The sequence below is a fragment of the Calonectris borealis genome, chromosome 3 (assembly GCF_964195595.1).
Source record: "Calonectris borealis chromosome 3, bCalBor7.hap1.2, whole genome shotgun sequence".
Classification (NCBI taxonomy): Eukaryota; Metazoa; Chordata; class Aves; order Procellariiformes; family Procellariidae; genus Calonectris; species Calonectris borealis.
This window is the reverse complement of record NC_134314.1, coordinates 26,832,766-26,849,766: the sequence shown is the minus strand read 5'-3', so window position 1 is coordinate 26,849,766 and position 17,001 is coordinate 26,832,766. Positions and strand designations below refer to the sequence as shown.

General features: G+C 43.0%; 1 protein-coding gene across 3 annotated transcripts in view; it reads left to right on the top strand.

Annotated features, from left to right (window-relative positions):
• The window catches only part of LOC142080196 (glutathione S-transferase 3-like), a 29,980-nt gene extending 16,769 nt beyond the window's left edge, over window positions 1-13,211 (top strand). For 2 of the 3 annotated variants that reach the window (XM_075145226.1, XM_075145227.1), the window contains 6 exons: window positions 4,431-4,537; window positions 5,279-5,330; window positions 8,823-8,955; window positions 9,308-9,449; window positions 10,499-10,630; window positions 12,895-13,211. In XM_075145226.1, the coding sequence (XP_075001327.1) occupies window positions 4,431-4,537; window positions 5,279-5,330; window positions 8,823-8,955; window positions 9,308-9,449; window positions 10,499-10,630; window positions 12,895-13,017 (689 nt within the window). In that variant the 3' untranslated portion in view covers window positions 13,018-13,211. The remainder of the gene's footprint in view (window positions 1-4,430; window positions 4,538-5,278; window positions 5,331-8,822; window positions 8,956-9,307; window positions 9,450-10,498; window positions 10,631-12,894) is intronic. The other variant, XM_075145228.1, reaches the window with a different exon arrangement.
• The last annotated feature ends 3,790 nt before the right edge of the window (window positions 13,212-17,001 follow it).

Sequence of the window (17,001 nt, the reverse complement as noted above, 5' to 3'; positions counted from 1 at the left end):
TTTAGACAAAAGCAGTAAAAACATTTGTATATAGACAAATTTTGCGTTGAGGTCTTTGCTAAATATTAATTAAGGCTAAAGGTAGTGCATGCGAGATGCAGTTACTTATCTGGCTGCAGCATAAATTCCTGGCGTGAACCAATTCTTCAGCAGTGTCTGGGCTAGTGCAGCAGTCCCAAAATGCCCTGGATGGTGATGCATTTTTGCTATGGGAATCAGGTATTGCTTGGGTAAAATCGGAAGGTTTTCCATATCTGCTTTCCATATTCCCTGGGAGTCTTTGGTAGCTTGTAGCTTTTGCAAGAGTCAATTTCTTCAGCAGGAACAGTCAAACATATCTTTTCAGGAGTGAGCAACACCAGGTCATAGAATCATAGAATCATAGAATCATAGAATATTTTGGGTTGGAAGGGACCTTTAAAGGTCATCTAGTCCATGTCCACATCTAGTCAGACCACTGGACTGCTTGTAAGCCCGGTGGTTCATACGGCTGTCCTGCGGCAATATCTGTTAGACTATTTCTTATCTCTTCTTTTGTCCTTCTGCTGGTATGGGCTGGCTGATGAATGATAGCAAGTTTCTCTGGCAATTGTATAGCTTTTAACAGTTCAGTAATTTGTGGAGCATTTGATATTTTACTTCCACTAGAAGTTATAAACTCACACAGCTTCCATAACTGCCCAGAAGCGTGACATACTCCAAGGGCGTATTGAGAATCAGCATAAATATTCAGTGTCTTTTCTTTGGCCAGCTGATAGACCTTTGTAAATGCAATTAATTCGGCTGCTTGTACTCTCAGCTTCGGACTGGGTAGTGAAGCCTCCACTACTTTATTCACAGTAGTTATTGAATAACCTGTAACCCAGTTGCTGCTCAGATAATATGAGGACTCACCAACAAATTGTTCCAGATTGGGATTTAGAAACTGCACATCTGTTAAATCTTCTTGAGCCTTTCCAGCTTCACGTGTGGTTACTACACGGTCGCGATGTGGAGTTCCCTCCCCAGGGGAAGGAAGTAGAGTGGCAGGGTTCAGCATGTTAGTTACCACCCCCGAGGCTATTCCTTGCCCTTCTTGTACAAACAAGGTAAATGGTTTACCGTAGTCTGGCAGTCCCAAGGCAGGTGCAGCTTGCTTCAAAAGCTTTGTCGTGGTTTAACCCGGCAGGCAGCTAAACACCACACAGCCGTTCGCTCACTCCCCCCCCCGCAGTGGGATGGGGGAGAGAATCGGAAAAAAGGTAAAACTTGTGGGTTGAGGTAAAGACAATTTAATAGGACAGAAAAGGAAGGGAAAATAATAATAATGGTAAAAGAATATACAAAACAAGTGATGCACAATGCAATTGCTCACCACCCACTAACCGATGCCCAGCCAGTTCCCAAGCAGCAGCCATGCCCTCCCCCCCAACTTCCCCCAGTTTTTTCATTCAGGATGACATCGTATGGCCACTTTGGTCACTTTGGGTCAGTTGTCCCAGCTGTGTCTCCTCCCAACTTCTTGTGCACCCCCAGCCTCCTCGCTGGCAGGGCAGGATGAGAAGCTGAAAAGTCCTTGACTGAGTGTAAGCACTGCTCAGCAACAACTAAAACATCAGTGTGTTATCAACATTATCCTCATCCTAAATCCAAAACACAGCACTATACCAGCTACTAGGAAGAAAATTAACTCTATCCCAGCCAAAACCAGGACAAGCTTGAATGTCTTTAATTTGTCTGTTGTTCAGTGAATGGGTTCTCCAGCATCTTGAGCATTAATCGGTATCAGGGGTTTTGCCATTTCCTCGAAAGCAGCTATCCAGGTGTGGCAGAATCCTACAGCTCCTAAAAAGGCTTGCGTTTGTTTTTAGTAACTGGTCAGAGAAGATTTTGAATGGTTTTAATATGGTTTTCAGATAAACGCCGGTCCTTTTGTTGGAGAATGTAACCCAGATGTTCCACACTTCTCTTATAAAAACCATAATTTATGTTACAATTCTTTCAGCTAAGGCAAACAGTAAGGAATGGGTGTCAGCTATACAAGATTCCTTGGGTATTAATAAATCATCAACATATTGTATCAAAAATGGATTGATTTTTTTTTAAACACAACATCCTGCAAATCTTTTACTAAAATTTTAGAAAAATAGTGGAGGACTGAATGAAGTCCTAAGGGATCCTTGTCTGTGTTAGCTGTACCTTTCCCCAAATAAATGCAAAAAGGCATTAAGAGTCTGGATTAATAGGTATACTGATTTAAGGTAGAAAAAGATGCCCCGTCTCCAGTAAGTCGGGGTTGTATCGGTCCACCTTTAGGGAATCTCAAGTGTCAGTAGACACATAGGAATGGGCAACTAAGCTGAGCCCTCAAGGCAAGACTCAGGTCCAGACCCAGGCACCAAAATGTAGCTGTCTGTGAGCTGTGAGCTACATGTGTCAGGTCCCTGTATAGTCAATGGAGATGATACATTCAGTGGATCTAAAGATTGAGGAGACTTTATCAAAAACCAAGGGTTTTTTTCTGTGTCAGAAGCTTAAGACAATTAAATCCACTTATAGCTGACAGAGTTATTCTTGATTAAAAAAAAAATGAAGCTGATGACAGGTTTTTATTCTGCATTTGTCATTGTTGTTCTCACATAATTTAATGCCAGATAGAATTTCTTGTTCATGTAAAATGATAAAATGATACCTAAGGCTTTTCACTCCCTCTGCTTTTGTTCTGCAAACAATAGATAAATTTTCCAAGAGGATTAAGTTTCATATTCTTGGTATTGCAGTCTTTGGCTTTTTTAGTTAAAGGAAAAGTCTTATTTACTGTAAGTCTCTGCACATTACAAGTTGGGGCAATGTGTGTTGAAATTATATGGATGCAATGTATCTGAGAAGTATGATAATGAAAGAAGCACTAGTTAGCTGTTGTGAACTACATAGGTAAGCTGCACTGCCATATAGTGAAAGCTAGTCACACAACGTGCAGAAACTAATAAAACCACTGTCTTAGAGGCAAAACATTGTAATTAGCAACAGCTATTCGCACTTTAAACTGGAGGTGATAATTTTTTCCTTTATGTGTATTTGGGTTATATTGTCTAAATTACCCCAAATATCCCTATTTATTGTAGTAACATGACTTGGTTCTTACCAGAATTGCTCAAGGGAGAACTCTCAATCTGATTGTTCTTTAAAATCAAGTTTTGGCAAAATACGTTCCAAATGTACTTTATTTTAAGTAGACTTACAAAGCACTGTGACTTGAAGAAAACACATCACTAGAGCGTACTGAACTTGATTGGAATGGGAAATGTCATGTGGATGCAGAGTGTGACAGCCGTAATGTTGCAGCTTTGGCTTTTAGCTCTGAGAAAACTGGGGCATCTGTAAAATTATTTTTTTAAATCAGGCGCTTTAACTCTGGTTTCTGAGCCGTTAGGACACAATTAAGGTATCTATTTTTAAGCTTTTTTTTTCTCCCGATCATTAGCGTATGATCCTAACATCTTTATGAAGGGGGAATGCCAGTCCCATTTTTTCAGTAATTAGGGCAATGAAGCACAGAGAAATTAAGGCCTGGATTTGCAAACACTTATACTCAAGTGTCAGCAGAAACAGTCCAGCTGGTTGTCCCTACGTATGAAACAGCTCAGTACAGACGTGCTGTCTCTGCCACACGCTCTGTTGCTCACGGTGTGGAGAGAGGTGCTGTTAACAGCAAGCTCCAGACAGCCTCTGATGTGCCAGTCCCCTGGGCACGCAGGTCCCCGCTGCCCTGGGGGGACTTTTGGGGCCACCTGAAGCCAAAGCAGCTAGGTTCCAGATCTGGCTTTGAGGGACACCTCAAGGCTGCCGTAAGCAGCAAGGAAACGGGCTGTAGCCATCCACCAAGGAAGCTCAGCCTGTTTCATGGAATAAAAGGAAGATTAACAATTCATTTGCCCCTACTCGAGGGAAGAAGTGGATGGCAGTGGAAGCTGCAAAATGCACTCCGACATCTGGCAAACAAAGCTAGACAAATTTCAGCCTACCCGTAAAACATGTTTTCCTTTTCGTCTTTTCATTTTTTCAGTGAGGATGATGGCAATGAGGGTAGGTGAGTAACTTCCCTGAGGATGCGGTAGGATTTTCAGTGGCTTTGTATAATTGTCTTAAAATGCAGTAAGGTTCCCCCTGTAGCTCGGGACTCATACCACTTGTTTAAACATGTCCAAGTTTGCTTATAATCATAACAAACCTCCCTAGTAGCACTGGGGAAGGCTTTACAGATCTGCACATCTTTCCTTTCCTAGCACAGGCTGTGTGGTGTCACTGGTCCATCTCTCATTCTATGTTTTAAACCAGATGTTGTTTAAACTTCAACAGGCATAGTGAGAATAAAAGGTTCTCTCTCCCCTCAAAATAATGGTACTTACACCAGTTTTATGAGATGCTGTTTTCTGCTTAATATTTTTCAGGGAACCAGGAGCTCAGAAGCATGTCAGGGAAGCCCAGGCTTACCTACTGTAATGGAAGGGGGCGAATGGAGCCCGTACGATGGCTGTTGGCAGCAGCCGGTGTGGAGGTTAGTTGACACTCGGTACAGTGTTCCAGACTGCTGTTTTCAACTGGCCTCAGTAAGGAACAATTTAACATGCACGTGGAAGGTAAAGGATGGCTGCAAGAGGATGGCTAAATTCATTTCGCCAGTGGCACTGCATGTTTGTAACTACCTTGTGGTAGTTACAAGGTAACTAACCTACCTTCAGTGGTTAGTATTTGGGATGCAAACTCAGTGGGGCTTGGACTTTATTAGAGCTAGTATCAGTCCCCTGAAGTAATTAATCATAATGGATCAAAAGAGGGATTTGTTTAAAGACCCTTAATTAATCTGAGTTTTCCAGCTGTGCAAAACCACCCTAACTCAGTCTTATTTAGTTTGCAGTTACAATGTGTATAACCAAAAGAGTTGTTGACTTACATGCCCTGGGATGGGGTTAGAAATAGTTGATTTACCCTGTGCTTCCCTTGGCGCTGGCTGCAACCTGCCTTCCTCCTCTAGATGTCTGCACTCTCTTCCTACCCGCACTTAGGTTATTTCTGAATCAGTGCCCTGGGGCGGAAGTGGCCAGGCCCTTCTGCTCCTCCCAGCCATCAGGATGCGTGGGGGATGCTCAGGACACCTGCGGCCAAACAGCGCAGTTGAAGATCCAGCCCATTGTCTTTCACCTGGTTCGGTCGTTCTGCGCGTGGGTTATGTGCAGTCACTTACAGAAGAAAAACGTTCAAATACAACAATGTAACACTGTGCTCTCTCCTTTTCCAGTTCGAAGAAATTTTTTTGGAAACAAGAGAGCAGTACGAAAAGTTAATCAAAGGTAAGAATCCCGATGCCTGAGGCTTAGTCCCTCAAAAAATTGCTCCAATTTAGCTAAATTTGTCGTTTAAAATTAGTTTATTTAAACCAGTGCAAACTTCTAGGTGCACACCTAGAATACTGAAATACCAGTTTTGAGTAACCTGTTCTTTCCAGTGCCAAACATCTCCTACAAGCTAAAAGCCATAGCTTCTGTGTTTATTGTAGTACATTAAACAGGGGTAGCAAACATTCCTATTTAATGCAACTTAATCATCTACGCTGTTGAATTATTAGCATGGTTCCTAGCACATTTTTAGTCCAGGGCAAATAGCACTCTCCGAAACAATTCCTAGGCATCATTTGGAGTTGTCCCAGGCCAAGGGCCATTTCCAGGATGTCATTTAGATGTGACCACCATGCTCTATAGGCAGAGAGAGCTGAATAGAGTGAATGTGGCCAGTCTGTGCCAGCTGGCCTGAGCTGTTGTTGAGTTGACTAGTATAGATGTACCTGTATGTTGATTCTGAACCTCAGTGAGATAAGCCTTTAAATGAAAGGCCGGCACGGCACCAAAATCGCCAGGAAAGCCAGTTTTCATTTGTGCTAGGCTCTGTGCGAACACACTAGTGACAGTCCTAAGCAGGATAAGCCTGAACCATGAAGCTTCCCCCAGTTGAAAAACAGGGAGCCAGCAGGGAGACCTGTGGAAAGTCTGACATGGTCAAAGCAGCAAGCCACAAAGGCTTCATGTCAACCTTGGGAGTGAGACCCGTTCCCAAACACCAGTGCATACCTCCAGCCATTGCCCTTGATATTTGGCAAGATGAAATCCAGCAGTGAACCTCCCCGCAGCCACCCTCGAAGGAGAAGACCTTGCTGCCAGGGTAGGGAAGGAGTTGGGACTGTGAGGAGCACTACAGATCGCATCTGCCCCGCAGCTTACCTGCTGCCCAAGACACGTAAGAGAAACCCCACAGCAGGCTGAGCTTGCCAAGACATACTAGGAGACTTGGAAGAGGACTTGGCTGCATTCTGGCTGCTTGCTCAGACAGGAAAAGCTGTGTTTAAAGAAATTCTGACAGGAAAACTAAAATGAACAAAAATAAAAAAGAAGTGGTATCAAGAAGATCAGAATTAAATTTGCAGGTCCAGCTGGCTGGGAATCTCACAACATGGGAGAACAGTGCAGTGTAAAGACACCAGTTATAGCTCTAAATATGACAGCTCAGGTACTGAAAGCCCAAATCTGAATTTGTTTCACAGGACTAATTAATCCAGACAGAGTGGTACAATCCTGGATACAGCATCCAAGCTTATCCATATCCAGAGAGAAGAATTAAATGGTGATGAAAAGGATAGGAAAGTTTTATAAAGAAGATCAAGGGCTCAATATATATTGAGCTTAAGAGAGTGAGAACACAAAGAAAAAGGTGGGGTTTAATACAATGGATTGAAGAAAGACAAATTAGTTAGTCATCCTGATAAAGGCACCTCTGCAATGCTGCTGGTCATGCAGGGCAGGACTGAATTCAAATAACCTCACATTACCTCTCCCTCTAATTTTTTTTCTTTCCCTACCAACAAGCTTTTTGCCGGGGCATCCTGGGTTTAGACACCACCGCATTGTTAGAATGGTCCAGGCGTGACTTTGGCCCATGCCAGCTGATGATCTTCTAAGGAACGCCCCAGTGGTGTCCAGGATGAAGCCTGGGCCAGGAGCTGTTCCCAAGAGGCGGCTTGCAGACAGACAGCTGTTTTGGAGGCTGACAGAGTTAAATAGCATCGGCCTGGCCAGACCTGTACCCGTTGGCCTGAGAGACGACTAGCTTGGCTCAATCTGTGCAGCCACAGGTTGCCCAGGTTGCTACCTGGATATCAACAAGCTCTGCTGGTCGGTGACAAATAGTAGAACTAGATGATAGTTTTTTAATGTAGCCTTCAGATAGCACAATCCAATCTGCAAAATGACTAGCAAACTCTTTTTAATCCTGCATATATATTCTATGCAGTGGTTATGTGAAGGAGTTCTCACTGCAAAGCGAGGAGAAGCAGCCTGCTACTGGTCATAAGAGAGAAATCCCTCTTTTCTGTAGATAAGAAACAAACCGTGCATTCAGTTCACTCATATTTGCTGCATCACTTTTTGTCAAGGGCCAGAAAGTCAGATTTTATTTTTCGCTTCACATCTTTCTGCTGAAAAATATCCTTGCAGAGTTAGTTTTCCCATCCTGCTGTGTTTCTGCTAGATAGATACCAAGTAATATTTCTTCCTTAAGCTGCAGAGGCTTGTTATGGAAAGACATGAAGACACAAAATCTTTCTGTGAATGTTTACAAGAAACAAACACAGGCTATTCGTTGCTGCAGAGAGAACTACTCTTTGAATTTAAACTGCAGATTAATAACATAGAATGAGTGAAGAATGTTTATTAATTCTAGACTACTGAAGTATTTTAATAGCTCTGTGAAGAAAAAAGCAAACAGACGTGCCTGTTAAAATGAACCCTTATACCTGAAAGAAGGATGCACTGAAAGGATTAAAATTGAGCAATTAAAATAAATGATTAACTTTGAGCAATGGAAAGTGGCAGCTGCCTGGCTGGATTTGGAGTTTTGCTGTGATTTTAACAGGGCGGGATTGTTCTCTGGGTGCTCTTAATGTGTAAACGGAGGAGGAAATATCTCCAAAGACAGTGAATTAGCCCAGCAGAAAACTGGTCTAGAAAAGACTGACTTTGCTATGCTGAATCTCTATGTCAGCTTAGCTCTCAGAGCTGCCTCACTGAAGGCTCAGTCAAATGCTCCTACCAGCACCAGGAGAAAATGGGACTACAAAGACGTATCTAAATAGGCTTAAATTGTTGTGGAACGACACTGAGGATAGGCCTGTAATGAAAATCTATGAGGACTCTCAAACTCTTGTCTTTGGAGTGACTGTGTAAAACTTAACTTAAACAGCAGCTGCTGTCACAGTCCCTGCCCCTAACTCTGTAGCTTCACGATGTTCAAGGCGGCCTGACCTCTTCCTTTATGCCAGTAGCTCAGTCTTGCTGCGGTACTACCCCTCTCATTCTTTCTGCTCATGTGTATATGTCCCTGACAGGGATCTGCAATCAAAATAATTGGAATTTTTTTTTAAGTTCAGATTTAACACAGATCTTTATTCTCCTCCGATCCCTTGGGTTGAAAGTGCTGGTTCAGGCTTTTCCTGCCAGCATGAGGCAGGGTCCAGAAGTGCAAAGGAGAAGGCGGTGCCAGCTCCCATTAGCCAGTGAAGCTCTGGCAATGCTGTAAAGCAAGGGGCCCGGCTGCACTGTGATGCCCTCGCTACAAAGGTGTGATGCAGGCTAGTCAATATTTGATCATTCCCACAATGTTAGTTTACTGCATGGAGTTTTACAGTTAGGGCAAGACTCCTACACTGCAAAAGAAATGTGCTCAGTCTCTCGCTCTCCTGTAAATCTAGCAGTCTAGGAGGAGCTAACAAGCTTTCCCTCAACTTTCCACCCTAGATGGAGTCCTGATGTTCCAGCAAGTGCCCCTGGTTGAGATCGATGGGATGAAGATGGTGCAGACCAGAGCTATCCTCAGCTACATAGCGGGGAAATACAATCTCTACGGGAAAGACTTGAAGGAGAGAGCCCTGTACCGTAACACCTCCTTTCACTTAATGAGCAATCTATTATTTGACAGCTGCATTATATATAACAAATTAAATCCTGTAAATCCAGTAGAAAGCCATGAGAAAGGCTAACACAATAAAAAGCAAGGACTCTAGCCTTTGCTTAGGTTTTAATCACTGCTTCTGAAATGCTGCTGAACAGAAACAGGCCTTTAGTCCTTTTAAAAAATATTTCGCTTTAGTTTATGTTTAGTTTTGGCCGTGAAAATTGGCGATATGGTGGTGATATAAAATTCCTGTAAGTTGGCTTAGTTAATTGGAAAACAGATTAAATGATTTCTGTGCTCTTTTCTACTGTCTTCCCCCCACCAATAGGATTGACATGTATGTGGAAGGAATAACAGATCTGATGCAAATGATTTTGATGTTTCCTTTCTCTCCATCTGAGGCAAAGGAGAAAAATCTTGACTCAATTAAGGAGAAGGCAACTAACAGGTACTTCCCAGTCTTTGAAAAGGTAAGTGACAGTGAGGATGTGTCTACAAAATTTGTATTTGCAATTATCAAAAAGTTTCCCCAAAATAAGAACATGTTTGTAGCACAGGTCAGTTCCAAATCCTCAGCTTTCTTGGCTCTCTCAAAGAAAGGGAAATACAGCCTCATGTTTTCTCTATTTGTTGGCTTATGTTGTTAGGGCTGTGGTATTTGCACACCTACAAAGCAAACAAAGCAATATGTTCTCAGCTATACAGCAAAACTTCTCACTAAAGTAAAAGCAAGCACGTATGATTTCTTTTTTTCTTGAGGGGATAGTTCCACACTTATATTTGTTTAGAGCACATCTCTCTGCTGCACTTAATTTCAGTTGGAACATTTTCATTAGAAGAATGCAAAAATGCCTTGCAAATAAATCAAGTAGAAAGATTAGGAGTACTTTAGTAAAACAACAATCATAGTTTTCTGCACATCCCACTTTCGAAAACAACAAACCAAACCCATATGACTCGGGCATCTGGCAACATTTCTCACTTTTGTAACATTCATCTAGTTTTGATGGAAAACAATAATCAAGGCTGAACATCCTAGAAGTTCTTATGACTATAATAACTTATTCCCAAAGGCAGGGATTTTCTTTGGTTAGCTATTGTAATTCTGCATTTCTAAGTTTGCTTCCTGGAATCAACATTGGACGTAACTTTGAAAGAAAGATCTAAATGGCAATTTTATAAATACTCCAAGTTACTTTTTAGTTCCTCCATTATCCCTATTTCTAATTCTATGACTGTTACTAGTCTACTTAAGCGTGTGGTTTTGTCCCTGTTCCCAGTGCCTATCATCATTCATCATTACCAAGTGACCAAAGTTTGTAGTCTGTGTACTACAAGAGTTCAGATTTTTTCCCAACAATGATGAAGTGATTTAGGCTCACAGCTTCCAGCTGAAAACTCCACCCTGAAATTTCAGATATAATCGCTGTTCAGCTCTACAGCTGTGCTGTGAGGCTTAGCTGCCAGGCGTCATATGTCCCATTCTCATCTGCAGCCCACATTCTTTTGTATTCTGCAGGTTTTGAAACAACATGGCCAAGACTTTCTCGTGGGTAACAAATTCAGCTGGGCAGATGTTCAGCTAATTGAAGCCATTTTAGCAGTGGAGGAGAAAATACCTGCTGTGCTGTCGGGGTTTCCTCAGTTGCAGGTAATTTTGTTATTGAGCATGCCTGTGTTCAGGAGCTAGAGGGCAACCCTGAAGTGATCATGTCTCCATGCTACGTAAATCAGGAGTGTGGGCACTTCGAGGAACTGTCACTATCGTATGTTTGCTTAATATCAAACACAATAGGGAACTGATTTAGTTGATTTATTGTAAGACACTGTGCTTCTGATTAACCCCGTTCAGGTATGCCTATCCCTCTTTGAGTGGTATATGCCTCCTCAATAGAAATAAATTAATGTCATCCCAAGGGAATCACTGATCTACGCTGCCCTGTTTTCATTTTCCTGCTTCCTGCCAGTAGATGCTATCTAATACCACATAACAAATTAAGTCTGTGATACAGGTTGACATGTTACAATAAAGCACAGTGTGCCATTTTCTGTACTAGCTGGTATTACAATTTTGGGATCCCAGTAACCTCACTTCACTTCTGCCTTCTATAGCACGACTAGAAACTCAAGCCCTAGCATTAAGCCAGAGTTTTCTTTCAATAATCAACTTGATGTAATTGAGGATGAATTCTCTGCCTTTGTGCCATGTACAAAGTCTGAAACCAAGCAGAAGTGAGGCACTTCTGCTGTGAGGCTTGACCAGAAGTCAGAAGCCTCCAGGCATGCAGCACGCTATAGAGCACAGTGCATGGGCAAGCCTGGGGCGTGACCTGCAGGAGTCATTTAGAGTTGAGATACAGTGGACCCAAGTAGTCTGTGACTGGAAAATAGCAGATAGTGTTCAGTAGTCCTCCCAAGTGCCTGTAATTACGGTAATAAAGCAGTGTAGCCAATGCAAATTTGGGTTGAGGATGCAAGGCTTGAGGTCATGCTTCTTTGTGCTCACAAATTTTTAATTTGAGGGGTGCACTCAAAGGCTTTGGCTTTATTCCCATTAACAAAAGAAACAGTTCAGCATCAGACTATTACAGTTAGGTTTTCTGCTTGGAACTGATGAGAAAAAGGGCTTTGATTTTTTTTTTTTCCCCAATTACTTTTTCTTAATTTTTAAATTTCAATCCCAACAGTTTAAGCCTGAATTTAGTGTGACAGAATGAGGCACTTCAGCCATAAAGTGGGCAGTAATATGTGTCAGATTTTATCCCATATGCAGTTTTGCAGCCTCAGGTAATTCTTGCCTCTAGTTCCCATCTTCTAGCAAGATATCTTAGCCACTAGGCACGGGCACAGTTCTGTTGAAGCCATGCCTTGAATTATGGAGGGATTACTTCACTGCCAGAAGGGAAAAAGTTTCTAAAATTGGTGTTTACTTAATTCACAGTTTTTACTTTTCTTCCCTCCTTGTATTTCCCCCTTATCCTTCCAGTGCCTGTAAGGAAGAGGAAATTATGTTCATACATCTGCCAGCAAGAACTGGCTGTTACTCTGTGAAGCTCCTCTCCCTTAGTCCCGTTGTTAGAAGAGGTTCTTGTGTATCTAAGACTGCTCAGTTAACTGTGGGGTCTCCAGCTGCTTGCAATCTGCATCAGTGAGTCCTCTCTGACTGTCTGTACAATGAGATGTCTCAGGATCCTTGACTCAGTTGCCTTAACACAGGCATCTCTTGCCACCTGAGATGCCCAACTCTTCCCTAATCCTAGTCCTGGCCTCCAGCCACTGCTCCCGAAGGGAATAGATCTCCCCAAGGGACTGTGTTATATCTACCAGCCCTGTGTAGATAGTTTGGCTACCCTAGGCTACAACACAGTACGAGAAGCTTCTACTAGACAACTGAGTTGAGCCAAAGATGCCTCCAGCCCTTTCACCTTCACCCACGCGATCCTAGAAATGCTGGGACAGTGGGACAACAGAGGCCATGCTAATGCAAACAGAGCTCAGATATTTACATAATGTAGTAAAAATGGAAATCATGTTAACATATATCTTGGTTTGCCCACACGGTAGTTTGCACCATCAGAACCAGCAAGGAAAAGAAAAAGGTCATGAGCTGAGTTAGTGTATTTTTATCTTCAAAACTATCCCCTAGTGCTCCCAGATATTGAATTTTTGCCTTCAGTTTCTTTCACGCAGCAGAGATTTAGGTATCCAGTACTGCCTTCATTGGTAAGAACAGGATTTTTGCAGCAGCTGGGTCCTTCTGTTGGACAGAAGGAGGATCTGTAGATGGCACAAGATCTGAATGAATGTTAGGATCTCTTCTAGCAGCAGGGGGAAGCAGTTGTTCTGTGCAAGGAGCACTGTTTGCTACTGGAGTAGCTGGTATTTCTCTCTTACTCTGTTGTTTTTATTTTTTAGGCTTTTAAAATAAGAATGAGCAATATGCCTACAATTAAGAAGTTCCTGCAGCCTGGCAGCCCAAGGAAACCCCCACCAGATGAACGTTATGTAGAAACTGTGTTGAAGATTTTTAAGAAATGAATGCCTTGCTACCTTCAGTGAGACTCAAAATACTGAAAAAAAAAAAACCACAAACCCCAAACCCCAAGCCAAAGGAAGTAGGAAGCTCAGTAAATTAGTACCATTGTAGTTAAAACCAATGGTAAAAACAAAACAAAACAAAACAAAAACCAAAATAAAGCATTCTGATTACTCTGGCAATGTGACAGCAGATTTGTCTTTATTATTGATATCAAATGCTTGGCAAAACATGAAAACAAAGGAGTATGGAAGCAAAGAACTATTTGTAGGGTAGGGATATACTCCTTTGGAAAAAGACCGATGCAGTGTTAGTATTGGATGAAAATAGGCTTCAGAATAAGAGCTATGGAAGAGAAGAAAGAGAAGAAGACTCACTGAATCACTTATCTTTTAAAGAAGTAACTTGTTTCAAGAGCTTAACATGCTGTTATATGGAGAGAGAGCTCTAAAAGCAACGGCGAGCAGGTAACACGCCATTCACAATCCTCTCTTTGTCTGCCTCACATGGAGATGGCCACTGATGTTAGCCAAAGAAAGATGGTCACTAATTTTCACTGAATAGCACAGCGTTGTTTTGGTTTTGCTTAGGCAAGGTCTCACATTTGTTATTCAAACTGTCATGTAAGGAACCGCTGGCAAAAATACATCATGGTAAAAAAAATTCAAGCTCAGTAGCACTGCCGGCTTCTAGGTAACGCACTTGCTCTTCAAAATGTTTGGGAAAACACCTAATGCCCTTCACATACCTGAAGCCAAGTGTTGAGTCAGCATGAGGATCACCGGAGAAAAGGACATTCTCTCTCTTTTAATTTCTCTCTTGCCTCTGCAAGGCTATCTTTTGTAAACATATTCCTGGGATTATAAGATGGTCACATTGCACACTTAACCCTGCCGAGTTCAGAGGGCGTAATTCAGTGTGGAGAAATGTTTCATGGGACATATCGTGTGAGCTGCCCTTTTCAAGTATGCTGAACACGGGCAGCGCCAGTTTGGAAAAACAACAACAAATGGGACCTTTGTTTTAAATAATATGAAACACCGGAGCTGCACTTTATTTCTGCAGCAAGGCAGGGCTGGGTATATCCCAACAGGTCTCATTAGCCACAGATGAGGCTCCCTGCTCCACAGTCCCTATTCCTCCTGCTAATACAATAAGGCACAACAGTTTGTGTGTGCACCTATTTCCCTTGCAAGTACATTTTAAACATTAGCTTGTAATTTTGAACACAGCTCCAACCCAAATTAACATAATTCTAATATGGTTTATATAGAGGAAAGTTCACAAAGCCTAATGACACAAAACATTTTCCAATGCTTTGTCAAGAAATCAGTATTGTGTCTGAAAAAACAAATTTAAAAAAAAAAAATTATACCTTATTGTTTTAAAGGAAAAGGTTAAATGGAAACAAGCTGGTGGGCAACAGCAGCAGCTAGGGTGAATATTCTCTCCTAAGTTATTAGGGTATCTTTGACATTTCCCCTAGTTTTGACTCCTGGATGGTCAATCTGAACCTAGACATTCTTAAGAGATCAGATGCCTTCAGGCATGCAAGATACAAATGACATTTCTACAGCATTTTCCAAAATACTTTACATGCTCAGTGAAGTGACATTTCCAAAAGTCCTGTTAAGTTAGGAGACAGACTGTATTTTATTTAGGCTAGTAACTGTGTTGAAGAGGACTTGCCTGAGATCTTGATGGATATCTCTGATAGGGTAAGAAATGTCAGTGTTAGGATAAATCACCCCGTGAAGACTTCTACTCCTCTCCCCTACCCCTAAGGGAAGGTTGAAGGGACTGGCTTCATCTAAACTTTTAACTGCCTCAGCTGAGACAGCATCCTTTCAAGTAGTTTGGATATCAGCTGTAGCTAAAGTGCATGGGGAGGGATTCCTCCTGAATTTAGACCTGAATTTAGACTTGTTTAAAGGAGACTAGACAGCTAGACTAGATGTAGGTGTCTACAAAGTTAGGTGAGATGAGTTTTCCCAAGTTGTCTACACTGTGATTAACTTTCGTGCTTGAACTCATGTTTTCTTACTGTCGTGGTTTAACCCCAGCCAGCAACTGAACACCACTCAGCTGCTCGCTCACCCCCACCTCCGGTAGGATGGGGGAGAGAATTGGGAGGGCACAAGTAGGAAAACTTGTAGGTTGAGATAAAAACAGTTTAATAATTGGAATAAAACAAAGTAGAGCAGTAATAATAATGATAACAACAACAATAATAGAATATACAAAGCAGGCGATGCACAGGGCAACTGCTCACCACCTGCGAACCGACGCTCAGCCCATCCTGAGATGCGAGAGCCACCCCCCTTCCTGGACCACCCCTCCTAGTTTATATACTGAGCATGATGTCACATGGTACGGAATACCCTTTTGGCCAGCTGGGTCAACCGCCCCGGCTATGCTCGACCCCTGCGGCTTCCCATGCGCCTGGCAGAGCATGGGAGGCTGAAAAGTCTCTGGTGCAAGCACCACCCAGCAACAACCAAGGCATCAATGGGCCATCAACGTTCCTCTCCTACCAAACACAAAACAGCACCCACCAGCTACTAGAAAGTAAGTTAACTCTATCCCAGCTGAAACCACGACACTTACCTTGCAGACCTCTGACATAGTGGATGTCAAGTCCTTGTAGAACTAGTCACTAGACCTCAGGTATCTCCTAGAGTTTATCATGGCCAGGCTTACAAATGATTAATCCAGCCAAGCTACCTAAGAGTGAGTTTGGATTGGTGAAACACTACCAGACGCACCTCGGTGCACGTGTCTATATACGGAAAGCTTCAATCATAGAAACATACTATCATAGAATCATTAAGGTTGGAAGAGACCTCTAAGATCATCAAGTCCAACCATCAACACTATGCCCACTAAACCATGTCCTTAAGCGCCTCATCTACACGTCTTTTAAATACTTCCAGGGATGGTGACTCAACCACTTCCCTGGGCAGCCTGTTCCAAGGCCTGACCACTCTTTCAGTAAAAGAATTTCTCCTAATGTCCAATCTAAACCTCCCTTGGCGCAACTTGAGGCCATTTCCTCTCATCCTATTGCTAGCTACTTGGCAGAAGAGACCAACACCCACCTCGCTACAACCTCCTTTCAGGTAGTTGTAGAGCGCGATGAGGTCTCCCCTCAGCCTCCTCTTCTCCAGACTAAACAACCCCAGTTCCCTCAGCCACTCCTCATAAGACTTGTGCTCCAGACTCTTTGTCAGCTTCCTTGCCCTTCTCTGGACACGCTCCAGCACCTCCATGTCCTTCTTGTAGTGAGGGGCCCAAAACTGAACACAGGATTCAAGGTGCAGCCTCACCAGTGCCGAGTACAGGGGCACGATCACCTCCCTACTCCTGCTGGCCACACTATTTCTGATACAGGCCAGGATGCCATTGGCCTTCTTGGCCACCTGGGCACACTGCTGGCTCATGTTCAGCTGGCTGTCAACCAGCACCCCCAGGTCCTTTTCCTCTGGGCAGCTTTCCAGCCACTCTTCCCCAAGCCTGTAGCGTTGCCTGGGGTTGTTGTGACCCAAGTGCAGGACCCGGCACTTGGCCTCGTTGCACCTCATACAGTTGGCCTCGGCCCGTCGATCCAGCCTGTCCAGGTCCCTCTGCAGAGCCTTCCTACCCTCGAGCAGTACATTATCCTCGATTTTGGGTTGTAAGTCGTGTCTGTCCAACAATGCCAGAACCACGGTTTCCAGCAGTGTAGTTTGATCTTTTACTCTTAAAAAAACCTGTGCTAACAGCAAAAGTCAGCACTCAGAAGCCTAGAGGGGAAAGCCATCACTTCTCAAGCAAGCAAATAAAACATTCTTATGCAGAGTTCTGTTTCGTTATAAAATATGAACAAATTATTTCGGGCTGAATGTTAAGAGAAAACAAAATGTGGGCAGCTTGTGCTTCCACAGCAATACCAAGAGTGGGCTTCTGCTGCACCTAGCACAGACACCTGGAGCTCTCTGTGACACCTC